Source organism: Mesoplodon bidens, assembly GCF_964165515.1.
Source record: "Mesoplodon bidens genome assembly, chromosome: 7".
Classification (NCBI taxonomy): Eukaryota; Metazoa; Chordata; class Mammalia; order Artiodactyla; family Ziphiidae; genus Mesoplodon; species Mesoplodon bidens.
In genome coordinates, this window is record NC_138164.1 from 74,147,678 (window position 1) to 74,163,597 (window position 15,920).

At 36.7% G+C, this 15,920-nt stretch overlaps 1 protein-coding gene and 1 long non-coding RNA gene across 4 annotated transcripts in view; one reads left to right on the top strand and one right to left on the bottom strand.

The window, feature by feature from the left end:
* GRM5 (glutamate metabotropic receptor 5) overlaps nucleotides 1-15,920 on the bottom strand; it is a gene marked incomplete at its 5' end in the record, with an annotated part of 514,708 nt that overhangs the window by 82,497 nt on the left and 416,291 nt on the right. For both annotated transcript variants that reach the window (XM_081241472.1, XM_081241471.1), the window contains 2 exons: nucleotides 1,782-1,950; nucleotides 9,527-9,773. In XM_081241472.1, coding sequence (XP_081097598.1) covers nucleotides 1,782-1,950; nucleotides 9,527-9,773 — 416 coding nt within the window. The remainder of the gene's footprint in view (nucleotides 1-1,781; nucleotides 1,951-9,526; nucleotides 9,774-15,920) is intronic.
* LOC308621208 overlaps nucleotides 1-15,920 on the top strand; it is a 140,723-nt gene that overhangs the window by 81,591 nt on the left and 43,212 nt on the right. The window lies entirely within an intron of this gene.

A 15,920-nucleotide genomic window follows, 5' to 3' on the forward strand; every position in this document is an offset into this window, starting at 1 on the left:
TTTTTTTTTTTTTTTTTGGCGGTACGCAGGCCTCTCACTGTTGTGGCCTCTCCCGTTGCAGAGCACAGGCTCTGGACGTGCAGGCTCAGTGGCCATGGCTCATGGGCCCAGCCACTCCACGGCATGTGGGATCTTCCCAGGCCGGGGCACGAACCCGTGTCCCCTGCATCAGCAGGCGGACTCTCAACCACTGCGCCACCAGGAAAGCCCAACATTCAATATTTTGAAGTTACAGGTTCAAACTATATTGCTGTGAAGGATCAAAACAGAGACAACTTCCATGTAGTAATTTATACAGACTAATCTTTCTCTGGGAAGAACTGGAAATTATGAACAATTAATATTCTAAGTGAGTCTAAAAAGAATTTCACATGAAGTGTTTAACTGCAAGATGATTGGCCAAGATGCAGACCGTCACTGAATATTAAGAGTCAGCAACCTTTTTCTGCAGAGGACGAGATAGTAAATATTTTAGGCTTTGTGGTTGATAGCCAGCGCTGATTGAGGCTACCTCTATAATGTTTCTTTCAAATACCTCCCCAACCCCCTTTCCATTCTCACTGTTTCTTCCATAATTCAGGGACCTTGTCACCACTATCACAGTGTCCTTCTAACTTGTCTCTTCTTTCTTTCTTTATGTTTCATAATGCTACCCATGCATCTTCACCTATTATATGTCAGCATCTTGGTCAAAATTATTCTCAGACTCCTGGTTAATAAAAAATTAAGTTCAGCCTGTTTAGTATGGCATCCAAAACTCTCCACAAATGTGGCTTCAGTCTATCATTGCAACTTTCTCTTTTACAATAACCATTTAGAGCAACGCCCCCTAGATTATTCACTGTTATTCCAGAACAGTCTGACTACTTCTGTACCTTTCCTGTTATTATTCCCTCTACATAAACGATCATTTCCCTACATCTCTCTCTGAAGTCATATCCATTTTTCATGGTTCAGCGTCTGACATTTTATTCAGAAGAAATCTGTCCCTTTTTTAAAAAAAAATTTATTGCAACTTTACTGCACCATGTACACGGCACTATACTATTTGACATATATTAACTCATTTTAAAAAATATATATTTATTTATTTGGTTGTGCTGGGTCTTAGTTGCGGCGGCAGGTTCCTTAGATGTGGCATGCAAACTCTTAGTTGCGGCATGCATGTGAGATCTAGTTTCCTGACTAGGGATCAAACTCGCGGTCCCTGTATTGAGAGTGTGGAGTCTTATTAACCACTGCACCACCAGGGAAGTCCCTGTCCCTTTCTTTTGTATGAACTTATTTAGCTCCCTTTTTTTTTCTTTCTTAATGAAGTCATCACATTTTACATGACATTACTTATCTGTGCCCATGATATTTTTCCTCATCTACGCTATGAATCTTCTAAGAGTAAATGTGTCTGACTTATTTTTGTCCCATTAATGTAAACTATTACATTAGTAGGAGTTGGGTAAATATTTAAGTTAATTAGAAATTGATGTGGTTTCCAGTGTGAACTATTTATTCCCAGGAAGCATGTCTTTAAAGGCTTACATGAGTAGAAAGGGTGTGGGCATGACTCATCAATTGGTTCAGCCAGTCCAACTACTAAGACTATTGTGGGTTTTACTAGATATCATAAGGAATTAATGAGAAAAGAATTAAAAAAATTCTTTTAAAAATTAGAAGCTTACAGTGGAAAAGGCAAAAGAAATATCTAAACTTTTTAAAAACAGTCAATACTAATGAATACTTTTGAATTTACAACAAAAGTTAAAGAAACACAGACTTCACTTTACCTTTATCTGGCCTTTCTCACATGGTTCACTGCACACGGATCTGATAATGTGGCTTTTCTTGGACCATACTTCATCATCATCCATTTTTAATTCTCCGTTGTCCCAGCTTCCAACGTTGATATAATCAAAATAATCTTTTCCCATTTCCTTGAAATTCATTATTTCATACCTTAGGAACAAGAATATAATAATTATTCAGCTAAAAATATAAATATTCAGCTATGAAGAAGCAATAGATTTCTGTCCTCCAAAATGTACCTATTGTCATATTGCTGACACTGGAATTTTTCCATGACAGTACACTTTAGAATAACAAAAAGCCTGTCTGTTTCACTTTCTCTTCAGAGACCTTTTTTTAAAAAATTTTCAAGCTTATAACTGAAATAGAAAATAATCCCATGTGAGAAGGTGACTTGACCTCAGCATGATGAAAGACAGTTTTGGAATAACTTCAAGAAGTTTAAACAAGTGCTACTTTTAGGCTTCTTAAAAAGATAGCAAGGTTTTCATCTCCACTCAAATAAAATGATAAATTTTCCTTTGCTAATAACCAAGGGAGAATTTTGGTAAATCTTTAATCTTGTCTTCAGCTTTAGGGAATGAGTAGGTAATTTGGATACGACCTGATTTTACCTTTCTCATTTTACCCTTTATCAATGGCTAAACTCATTGTATAAAGATACTTTCAGGAATGATGTTTAAAATAATTCTGAAAATCGATAGCTTTTAAAGCACCTCATGCAATGTAAAAATGTTGCAAGATACTAGAACCTCATGAATTCTCAGACTTTATATGGGGATAGATGTGTAAAGAGGGAAAGTTAATGTGATTATAAGATTTTACACACACACACACATACACACGCACACACACACACACATTTCCAGAGAAGCATTCTGAAATAATTTTCCAATCTGAGGACACTGGATGAGCAGTACCACCACTGTCAGTTCCTGTAGACATATCTGTAGGTATGTCTTAGGTATACAGTGTCTTCACATAGTACCCTGTGCTTTTATTTTCCAGGACTTTTAGGATTGGTAGACGGGCTCTTCTAAATGCTTCCTTCAACCTCCATGCTCAGCATATTGAGCTATCTGAAAATTGATACGTAGGAAAACTTTCTAGCTTTTGGGTTCAAGTGACCAGATTACCAATGCTCAGTACAGAAATACTAAGAACAAAGCTGACATCAATCTGTTTGGACCTACATTGAAAATGATACTATTCTGTTTTCACTCCCAATCACATTTTTTTACTGTAGTGTTTTTTTCAGAATGTTAACTTATTCTTAAGTTTGGTTAGCTGTTCAGTGTTACCCTACAGTGTTTTATTTGCAGTCAGTAACAATTTTGAGTAGCTGTCTAAATTCCACTTCTAAAAGTACCAATCTGTAGGATACAGAGCTGAGTCTTACACATTTCCACTCTGTCACAGTTATGCAGTGGCTACTAAGCATGCAGTGAGTTGAGATATTCAAACACAGAGCACTGAGGTAAAAAGAACTCATACATTATGGCATTGGCTACTTCGAATTGGCTACATGGGCCTCTAAGGCTTCAAAAGGTAACTGACTGCCTGTGAGCAAATGACCTTTGAACGTTCTAGGCTGGGAGAAAGAAAGAAATGTTAGTGTCAGGAAGATTTTTTTTCTTTGCTGCTACTGATTTGAAGAGATATGAAGAGAGTTTCATTGCTCACCCCCAAATGAGCCATCAACCCATTTCTACCAGTTGTTAACTTAACTTTGACAAGGTCTAGTCCAAACTGTCAGTTGTACAGATAATGGACCTGAAGCTTGGTGAGGTAATGAGTGATACCAGATTCGAGAGAATGCAAGTCTATACTCACTCTTAACACTTCAAGTCTGCTGTTGCTTCTTTTCCATTAGACTACTCCAAATAAACTCAACAGAGCTAAAAGATCAACTTCCATTGCTTAACTGTTGTAGAAATCTGTTTTATATTGGAGAAATGGTAAAAAGTCAAGGGATCCAATTTTTGAAAAATAAGCATGATAACTCTATAGAATGGAAAATGTCATATTTGACAGGGAAGTGATTTTGAGAAAAGTTAAACCTTAATTTTGGTTCAAACCAATCAACCTACTTTAAATTTATTACAGATACTGAATCCTCCCTTTGGAATTAGCCCTTAGATTTATGGTAATTATTTCTTACTTACCAGACAACCACAGAGATATTATCACTAGTGGTTGTAGCTGTGAAAATACAACATGATTGTAAAAATCTTTGGTAACAATACATGAAAAAAAGAAATAGCTAAGAATAATTCTCTGTAAAAGAAGACCCCTCCTCCCTTCTCTTGTCAATTAATATGAATTCTTTTAGTTTTCAGAGATAGGATATAGATTTTATTCTTCATCAAAAGTGAGAGTGAGTGTTTGAAAAATACTCTTACTTAAATTTTAGATAAGAATTAAATTACATAATGGCTTTCTGCTGTTGTAACCCATTGTTTAATTCTCACTCTTGCTCTCTCTCCCTCTCTCACTGGGCCCCCTGGTTTCTCCATCTCTGCTCCTGAACCTTCTTTCTCATCACTGAGTGTGGGTTTGTGTAATCTGTCTTCTTTAATACCTCTTCCTTCTTTCCCCTTTCTCTCTGGCTTCCCACGTCTGTCTCTTCCTTAACCGGCCACAGTTTAGAGTTGAAATACACTGAAAATTTGTCCGAATGAATTTCCTAAAGTGTTAAAAAAGAAAAAAAAACAGATAAAATGTATTGCAACCAAAAAGAAAAAAGTTCAGTTAAAAGCACAAAATAATGATTAGTGATGTTGAGCATTCTTTCATGTGTTTGTTGGCTATCTGTATATCTTCTTTGGAGAAATGTCTATTTAGGTGACCACCTAGAGGGGTGGGATAGGGAGGGTGGGAGGGAGACACAAGAGGGAGGAGATATGGTGATACTTGTATATGTATAGCTGATTCACTTTGTTATAAAGCAGAAACTAACGCACCATTGTAAAGCAATTATACTTGAGTAAAAATGTTTTTTTTTTTTTAAAAAGCACAAAATAGAAACTAGAGGAAGGCAGGGTTCAGTTGAACAGAAATAAAGAACTTTCTAAGTGTTTATAACTGTGAAAATTAGAGCAGGCTTCTTCAGAAGATAGTGAGGTTCTCTTTACCCAAGGGGCTGAAGCAAGGTTGTTGTCAGGGAAACTGAAACATCATTTGGGGGAAGGGACTGTAGAGAGTACTAGATTTATATGATCCTTAAGGTCCTCTCAGTCTACAGTTCTGAGGCTAAGGTGCTTTTTAAGTCCTTCTGTGGATGGAGCCACATATTAAGAATCTGTGTGCAAACCAGGTCAGTATGTGCAAATTTCTAGTGTTCCAGCCTTATTTTCTACTTGTCATATCTGTTTTTGTCCATCTTTTCTTCTTTTCTTTTCCTGCCTTATTTTCTATTAACCATTTTTTTTTTAGCATTCTTCTCTTGGCTTTTCAGTTATTTCTCTTGTATTAAAATTTTAACTGCCCAAGGGATTTAATAGGCATTCCTAATTTAACTTATCCTACTTAAAGTAATGTTGTGTCACTTAATGTAAGATATAAGAAACTTACCCCTGTATAATTTTATACCCCATTCCTTTAGGCCACATTGTCAAATGTTTTACATCCCCATACTTATAAACCCCACAATATAATGTTAACATTTTTGCCTTAAATAGTCAGTTGTACTTAGGCTGACGTTGACTCTCCATGTTTCCTCTGCCCATTTATGGTCAGTCCTAGGCAACAGCTAGGCTTGTTAAACCTTAGTCATCAGTGGACTCTCTGTATATCTATTGGGGGTCAGAAAACTTTTGCTATAAAGGGACAGACAGTAAATATTTTAGGCCTCTGTTGAAACTACTCAACACTCTTAGTGTAGCATGAAATAGCTACAGATAGTCTCTAAATAAATGAGAGAGACTGTGTTCCAGTAAAATCTTATTTACCAAAATGGATAGCAGACCCGATTTGGCCTGTAGACCATAGCTTGCCAAGCTGTGGTCTGTCCCCTTTATGGCAAACAGTAAAGGTCCATATTTCTTATCTATAATTCCTGAAATCCTTAGAGCTCTGAAAACCATAAGTTTTTTCATAACTCACTTGGCAGCAAAACATGACCCATTCTCAACTTATCTAGTGACAGAACTTGATCCACACTGTCATGAGACTATTTATACTCTATTTATCACACTTCCTATGAATATTCACATGTTTGCTGTAGAAATATTAATGCGTTGTTTAAGAAGTGTGCTCCACGGTATGCAGGAGGCATTATATGACTTCTGTAAAATCAAAAATTCAGAATTGCAGCTCTATTTACAATAGCCAGGACATGGAAGTCACCTAAGTGTCCATCAACAGATGAATGGATAAAGAAGATGTGGCACATACATACAATGGAATATTACTCATCCATAAAAAGAAACGAAATTGAGTTATTTGTAGTGAGGTGGATGGACCTAGAGTCTGTCATACAGAGTGAAGTAAGTCAGAAAGAGAAAAACAAATACCGTATGCTAACACTATATATATGGAATCTAAAAAAAAAAAGGTTCTGAAGAACCTAGGGGCAGGACAGGAATAAAGATGCAGACATAGAGAATGGACTTGAGGACACGAGGAGGGGGAAGGGTAAGCTGGGACGAAGTGAGAGAGTGGCATGGACATATATACACTACCAAATGTAAAATAGATAGCTAGTGGGAAGCAGCCACATAGCACAGGAGATCAGCTTGGTGCTTTGTGACTATCTAGAGGGGTGGGATAGGGAGTGTGGGAGGGAGACGCAAGAGGGAGGGGATATCGATATATATGTATGCATGTAGCTGATTCACTTGGTTATAAAGCAGAAACTAACACACCATTGTAAAGCAATTATACTCCAATAAAGATGTTATAAAACAAAAAGCTCATTACAGTAAAAAAAAAAAAAGAAAAGAAAAAAAATTCAGAATTCTGTAACACACTTGACCCAAGGGTTTCGTTAAAGATGTGTGTACTGATAGTAGTCTGATTATGTGAGGCTTAAAAACAGTGATTAAATTTGACTCTCTAACTATCCATAGGTATGTGTGCCAGAGTGAGTTGTCACCTCTCCCAGCTTTCTCTGTTTAGGATCTTCCTCTTGTGACTCTGGCATTTTAGGGGAACCCCTAATCACCCTAGTCTCCTCTGGTTCATTGCCCAGGTTGGAATGTCTTTGATCCAGCTGAGCTGCAACTTCCACTCCAGAGAAATAACAACATAGTGCCTACAAATACATTTCTAGGAGAATAGTGGTGTTTTGATTTTGATACTGTAATTGGCAGGCTGTTGTACAGGGTCAGGAATTGAAGCCCACAAGATTGAGTTAGAATCTTGACTCTTTCATATATTAGACTGTCTTTGGGGATGTCATTTAATCTTTGTAATCCTCAGTTGTGAGCCTTCGGCTAGAAAAGAACATGATAATATTACTTACCTCAAAGGATTAAAATATAGAGGATTTAGCTAAGTACTTGGCTAAGAACACACATGGTAAATATTAGTTATAATTAATTTGTAACTATAACTGGATTAATTGGAAAAACAGAAAAGTTGCAAAGCACCTTTTCCTGAGTTTGGCTTATGCCCTCAGAGGCAGATTCTGATCATTTATTAGTGGGTTAATGTAATACCCAACCTTAGTTATGCATGAAAAGTCTCTAAACAACTATGAGTTTCCAGAAATTGTTTGCAGAATTTTATGGATATTGTCCTTGAGGGAATATCTATAAATTTCATTTAACTTAAAGAGATTCATGTTCCCCCAATGGTTAAGAACCAATGTCCTAAATGTACCCCATTCCAGCATATTTGGAGGATTGTGAATGAGATAGTGATGTTCTGATCTATTAAGGTTTCCCACTGGAATAGAGCTGAGCCATTTCTTCACTGTCTGGTTTGTGGAACTGGCTTGGGTACATGACATGAAAGCTGTTTGAACCGATGGAACTGCAGTCAACAAAGTCTATGAACAAATCCCAAGGTGATGTCAGTGATCTAGGGGTGCACACAGGAATAATAATCCAGGTGAAGATATCAGAGCCTAGGCTTTGACCTAAGCCTAAAGACTGAGCTCATTCATTGACCTGCCCTAAGAAGCCTTTCAACAAATGTGAAGTGCCCTATGGCCTTGGGAAAATGCTTGTATTCCTGCCCCCACCCCCATGAATGTACTGAATAGCCAAAAAGTAGAAAACAATAGTTGAAAAATCTTATCTTGATAAACAGCTTGCTTGGAGCAATACTCTTCAACTCTCTAAAATAGAGAAAATATCCAGCTTTCCTCTTGGCTGCATGACTTGGAACTGCTGTCACTTAAAAAGTTTGGCTCGTGAGACAGTAACAGCTGCATCAGGGACAAACTTCAGTTCACATCAGGAATATGGAAACAAGCTAGACCAAGGTGGCTGGTACAATGTGTGGGCACATGGCATGTGAGTCATGGAGGAACTCATGGGACCTTCTCTTGGCAGGATCAGCTGCAAAAAGAGTGTAAACCCACCCTCTCCAAGCACACCTGTCAAGCAAAAGCTGTTGCTGGAAAAATACCAGGGATTTTACAGCAGGTGACCAAAGGACCCTGATTGTCCTAATGCAGGGCAGATTAAAGACCCAGCCCTGCTACAAGTCAGAATATCATTTCAATGACATTATCCCTCATGGATTAAAAGTCTCATGTGAAGAGTCACTTAAGAATTTAGAGTCTGGACTTTGGTGTTGAACACATCACAGCTGTTGCCAAAGATGCAGTGACTTCCTCAGTCAAGATCCTTCCTCTCCAAAGCATCTGTCTCCTTGGCCATCAAATGGGGACCAGGGAAGCGCCTGCCTCCAGGATTTGTTGAGAGGATGATATGAGTTAATACTTTTAGACTAGCTGGAATAGGGTCTATCACATATGCAGTGTCAGACAAACATTAGCTCTTATTATTCGAAAGGACTGTGATAGAAAACACGTGCCGATAAATAAACACACAAAGAAGGCAAAAAAAAAAAAGAATTTAGAGTCTGAGATAGATGTGAATACTGGTAAGTTCTAGGTACTTAATGACTTCCCTGGAGGCTGACCTATAATTATGAGTAAGTTCATATTTCTCAGGTTCCTCTCTATAAATAATGAAAGGTAAAATTTCAGAGAGAAAGGCAATTTAGTCCTCAAGAAGGGAGAAAGTGTTCCAGCTGGAGGATACTAAAATAAAATGACTTGTAACTTACTGTAGGTACAGCAAACAATATAATAACACCTCAGCCCTATTTCTGGATTACCAGAAATGGAATTTTTCCTGTTTCAGAATAGTTCTGTGGCCTAAGAAGAGATCAGAATACATGGAATAACATGGCAAACATGTACAGGGAAACCATAGAGCCGGCTTTTAATTATCTATGATAATGTGAGGCTCCTGCCTCTAAGTTTGAGTCTCTGAAATGTGGTGATGATTCCAAGAGCACGTTTTAGACATCAGCATTAATATTTTTTCCTGGCCACAGGAAGTGGGGCTTCCCCTCTCTGTCTTTACTCACTTTGTGATATCAGAATTAGCCAGGCATGGCCAGGAAGCCTAGATAACCACAAAGGAGAGAAACAGGCTCCTGAGGATCAAGAGATAGCTTGATCAGGCTCTACTGTCTAGAGGTGAATTGTAACAATACAATTCACAATACAAGAGGTGAATTGTCTAGAGGTGAATTGTAACAATACCTTCCTGGAGAGTCTCCATTCTCATCAAATAGGATCATGTCTCCAGAAACCCCAGTAAAATTGGTTTTCATCAGGGAGTCCAAAAGTTTCCGTCCATCGATTGGCTTCATGGCATCACAGAGGCCCGCATATCCTGGACAGAGGGACATCTGCATGTTGTGGAGCCCATAGGCCATGGAATAGATCGCATTGATCACAAATCCCATTTTGGAGTCTTGAACATGATGTGTTCTCAGAGTCAGAGAACCTGTTGGAAAACAAATTAGAGATTAACTTTGAGATTTATTTCTACTATAGCTATCTCTATGGATTCTGAATAATTTGAGAGTGCACTGGAACAATTTATCAGAGTTAAAACCAGAGGAAATACTAAGAACAGGTGCCAAAATAGTATGCCTAATAATTGTCTTCTGTACTCAGTTTTTTTTCCCCAAGACCTAAAAGGCAGAGCTGAATCCTTACCAGTACCAAGATTCATTTCCTCTATTACCACACTCTAGGGATAAATGCAGGATAGCACTCCATTTCTGTGCCACAAGATTTATCTTAAGGACAGATTAATCTCCCAAGTATTCAGCTGTGATAATATACCTCCTTGGTTTAGATATTCTCCAAACATCTCCAGTTTCCAAAAAAAACAAAAAACAAAAAACACTCCAGTTTCCAAATTATTAAGTCTTAGTTGAGCAAAGTGGATCCCCTACCATCTTGCCTCAACTTACCTATTGGGATTTATCACCCATCATTTCCTACCTCAAAGCATATGTGCCCTAAAAACTGACCTATTTGGAAATTCTGAAATATAATATTTAAGCCCTATTAATTAATTCATTCTTTAAATAAAATTTATTGGAGTCTGAGTATACATAAAGCTCTGTGTATGATGATCTAGGGAAAATACAAAGGTGAACTGGACATGAATTCTGCACTTAAGAGGAAACATGTTCAGCAATAGAGAGAAATTATGTAACTACATTAAAGGTAGAAGGCGATAAATCTGTAATAGGTGTGGAGTTAAAATCTATAGAGGTCCAAAGAGGGAGTGATCCCTTTCAGTGGAGGCCCAAAGAGGAAGCCATCTCTTCCAGTGAAGGGCTCTTGGGAATGTTTCATTAAAGAACTAACATTTGGTATGAGTTACTGATTAAACAAATATGGAATGAGTGCCTGTTAGTTCTGACTGCTCAGAACTTGCTGGAAGTGTGGGACATAATGTAGAATAAGATAGACATGATAATTGCTCTTGTTTACTTAGACTCTAGAGGGCAGAAGGGCATCTAAGCAGGCTAAGTGCTAGGGCAGGACTGAATAGGGAGGGGCACTAGACCAAGAAACTCACTGAAGCTGAGCATTTTGGTTGAGTATCAGCTGGATGAAGAGTGGAGGAAAGCATGTTTGAAGGTTCATAGATGAGGTAGAGCACACTATGTTTGGGAAATTTTAAGGTTGGAATGTTTGCAACATGGGGTAGGAGGCAGGAGAATGGGGAGAACTAAAGTAGTAGAGGAAGGCAGGATTGCATCGGCCAGATTAAGATCACTGTCCTTTATCATAAGCACTGGGATCCTTTGTAGTGCTTAAAATAGGAAGGAACATGATCAGATTTCTGTTTTAGAAAGATCAATCTGGGTACACTGGAGAATTTTAAAGGGCTATAGGAGTAGAATTATGAAGACCCATCAAGTGGTAATGCAATGATCCCAGCAATAGGTGAAAATGGCTTTGCTGAGGATAGAGGTCAAGATTATGGACAGAAGTGTTTAGGAGGTGGAATCTACTACCACGCCTGGTGATTGAGGAATGGAGAGGACTGAAACATACAGGAAGAGCATGGGTATAAGGTAAAGGTAACAGCTGAGCTAAGGACAGAGCATGCCATTTGGGGAGAAGTTTTTTAAAGAGAGAGAAATAGGAACTCTCCAAAGATGACATGATTTTTATGACTTTCAAACTGTAGAGGCATAGAGGCTCCTAGGAAAACCAGCATAAGTATAACATGGGAAATCTTGTTTCCATCTCAGGACTAGACACTGGCCCTAGGCCACTTTCCAACCAAATCTTACAATTTCCTTTTCTACACAGACTCTATTCACACTTCCACATTTCACCTCATACCACTAGAAACTCCATTCTTCCGGGTGTTAAGTCAAATACTTGGGAGTCACTTTTGACGTTTTTCTTTCCTTCATTCCTTGTTTACTCTTATTTGGTCTGTCTTCAGAATATCCAGAATTAAACTGTTTCACACAAATCTACTTCTACCAGGTTTAAGATATATCATCTTCTGTCTGAATTACAGTGATAGTCTTTTAACTGGACTCTTTCTTTCTGCCTTAAACTATTCTCCACCCATTCCAGCCAATTTTTAATTCAATAGCCATAAAAATTTTCTTAAAAAAAAGAGTTAGGTTATGATACTTCTCTGATCAAACTTTCTAGTGGCTCTGTTGTTACTGAAAATAAAACCCAAATTCCCTGCCATGTAGTTAAGGGATACATAAAATTAAAAGATGTAAAATGTGACATCAGAAACATAAAATGGTGGGGGGGGGTAGTGGTAGTAAAAGCATAAGGTTGTTAGAATGCATTCAGACTTATGAGATCATCAACTTAAAATAGTCATCTATAAATATAGGTTGTTATATATGAACCTCGCGGTAACCACAAACCAAAAACCTATAATAGATACACACCAAAAAAGAGAAAGGAATCCAAACATAACACTAACAACAGTCATCAAATTATAAGACAAGAGAGAAAAAAAGTAAAAAGGAACAAAAAAGAACTACAAAACAACTCCAAAACAAAGAACAAAAAGGTAATAAGTGAATACCTATCAATTACTTTAAATGTAAATGGACTAAATGCTCCAGTCAAAAGACATAGAGTGACTGAATGGAAAGAAATACAAGACCTATCTATACACTGCCTATAAGAGACTCACTTTAGATCTAAAGACACACATGGAGTGAAAGTGAGGGGATGGAAAAAGATATTCCATGCAAATGAAAACAAAAAGAAAGCTGGGGTAGCAATACTAATATCAGACAAAATAGACTTTAAAACAAAGTCTGTAAAAAGAGACAAAGAAGGACATTACCTAATGATAAAGGGATCAATCCAAGAGGAAGATATAACAACTGTAAATATATATGCACACAAAATAGGAGGACCTAAATATATGAAGCAAATACAAAAATAAAAGGAGAAATTGACAGTAATACAATAAATAGTAGAAGAGGGCTTTAACACTTAAATCAATGGACAGATCATCCAGACAGAAAATCTATAAGGAATTACTGGCCTTAGATGACATATTAGACCAGATAGATTTAATAGATAGATATATATGGAATATTCCACCCAAAAGCAGCAGAATATGCATTCTTTTCAAGTGCACATAGAACATTCTCCAGGATAGAACACAGGCTAGGCCATAAAACAAGCTATAATAAATTTAATATTTATTAAATAAATAAAATTCTGACTATATCAGTAAGAGACAAGAAATTGACTACAAGAAAAAAACTACAAAAAATACAAACACTTGGAGACTAAAGATTATGATACTAAACAACCAATGGGTCACTGAAGAAATAAAAAAAAAATACCTGGAAATAAGTGAAAATGTTAACACAATGATCCAAAATCTAAGGAACACAGCGAAAGCAGTTCTAAGAAGAAAGTTTATAGTGATACAGGCCTACCACAGGAAATAGGAAAAATATCAAATAAACAACCTAACCTCACACCTAAAGGAACTAGAAAATAAAAAGAACAAATGAAACCCAAAATTAGTAGAAGATATTGAAGATCAGAATGAAAATAAATTAAATAGAGACTGAAAAAACAATAAGAAAGATCAATGAAACTAAGAGATGGCCTTTGAAAAAAATAAAATTGGTAAGCCTTTAGCCAGACTCATCAAGAACAAAAGAGAAATGGCCCAAATAAATAAAATAAAATATTAATGAGTAGAAGTTACGACTGACACCACAGAAATACAGAGGATCATAAGAGATTACTGTGAACAATTATATGGCAATAAAATGGACAAACTAGAAGAAATGGATAAATTCCTAGAAACATACAGTCTCCCAAGACCAAATCAGGACTAAGTAGAAAATATGAACAGATCAATTACTAGTAATGAAATTAAGTCAGTCATTAAAAAAACAAACAAACAAAAAAACCTCCCAAAAAACAAAAGACCAGGATCAGATGACTTCACAGGTGAATTCTACAAAACATTTAAAGGAGAGTTAACACCTATCCTTCTCAGAGTATTCCAAAAAATTTAAGAAGAAGGAACACTTCTGAACTCATTCTACGAGGCCAGCATCACCCTGATACCAAAAATAAAGACACCACACACAAAAAATTGCAGACCAATATCACTCATGAACATAGATGCAAAAATCCTCAACAGAACATTAGCAAGTTGAATTCAAAAGTACATTAAAGGGATCATACACCATAATCCAGTGGGGTTTATCCTACGTATGCAAGGATGGTTCAGTATTCACAAAGCAATGAATGTGCTACACCACATTAACAAATTGAAGAATAAAAGTCATATGATCATCTCCATAGATGCAGAAAAGGCTTTTGACAAAAGGCAACGTCCATTAAACACTCCACAAAGTGGTGTAGAGGGAATGTACCTCAACATAATGAAGGCCACATATGACAAACCCATAGCCAACATCATACTCAACAGTGAAAAGCTGAAAGCATTTCTTCTAAGATCAGGAAAAGGACAAGGATGCCCACTCTTGCCACTTTAATTCAATATCACGTTGCAAATCCTAGCCACAGCAATCAGATAAGAAAAAGAAATAAAAGGAATCCAAACTGGAAAGGGAAAAGTAAAACTTTCAGTTTTCAGATGACATGATACTATGCATAGAAAACCCCAAAGACTCCACCAAAAAAAAAAAATCTGTTAGAAGTATTAAATGTATTCATTAAAGTTGTAGGATACAAAATTAGTATTCAGAAGTCTGTTGCATTTGTGTATATTAACAACAAATTATCAGAAATAGAAATTAAGAAAACAAGCCAATTTAAAATCACATCATAAAGAATAAAATACTAGGAAGAAATCTAACCAAAGTGGTAAAAGATTTGTACTCAGAAAACTATAAGACATTGATGAAAGAAACTGAAGATGACACAAACCAAAGGAAAGATATACCCTCCTCAAGGTTTGGAAGAATTAATATTGTTAAAATGACCATACTACTGAAGGAAATCTATAAATTCAATGTAATCTCTATCAAAATACCAATGGTATTTTTCACACAACTAGAACAAATAATCCTAAAATTTGTATGGAACCACAAAAGATCCTGAATAGCTAAGGCAATCTTGAGAAAGAAGAACACAGCTGGAGGTATCACACTCTCTGATTTCAAATTATCATACAAAGCTACAGTAATAAAAACAGTATGCTACTGGCACAAAAACAGACACATGGATCATGAAACAGAATAGAGAGCTCAGAAATAAACCTACACTTACATGGGCAATCTATGACAAAGGAGGCAGGAATATACAATGGGGAAAGATACTCTTCAATAAATGGTGTTGAGAAAACTGGGCAGCTACTTGCAAAAAATTGAAACTGGATCACTTTCATATACAATATGCAAACATAAACTCAAAATGGATTAAAGACTTAAATGTAAGACCTGAAAATATAAAACCCCTAGAAGAAAACCTAGGCAGTATGCTCTTTGACATCAGTCTGAGCAATGTTTTTTGGATCTGTCACCTCAGGCAAGGGCAACAAAAGCAAAAATAAATAAATGGAACTACATCAAACTAAAAAGCTTTTGCACAGAAATGGAAAACAGTAACAAAATGAAAAAATGAATGGGAGAAGATATTTTCAAGCAGTATATCTGATGAGTGGTTACTATCCAAAATATATAAAGAACTGATACAACTTAACATCAAGAAAACAAACAGTGAAAGTTAAAAGTCAGTGGAGCACCTCAACGGACATTTTCCCAAAGAATACAGATAGAGTGCCAATAGACACATGAAAAAATAATCAACATCACTAATCATCAGGGAGATGCAAATCAAAACCACAATGAGATACCACCTCACACCTGTCAGAATGGCTAGCATCAAATAACAACTGGTGGCAAGGAGGCAGAGAAAAGGGAACTCTTGTGCATTGTTGGCAGGCTTGTCAATTGGTGCAGTCACTGTGGAAAACAGTATGGAGGGTCTTCAAAAAAGTAAAAATAAAACTATCATACATTCAGCAATTTCACTTCTGGGTACTTACCCAAAGAAAACAAAAACACTAACTTGAAAAGATATATGTACCCCAGTGTTCATTACAGCATTATTTATAATAGCCAAGACATGGAAGCAGCCT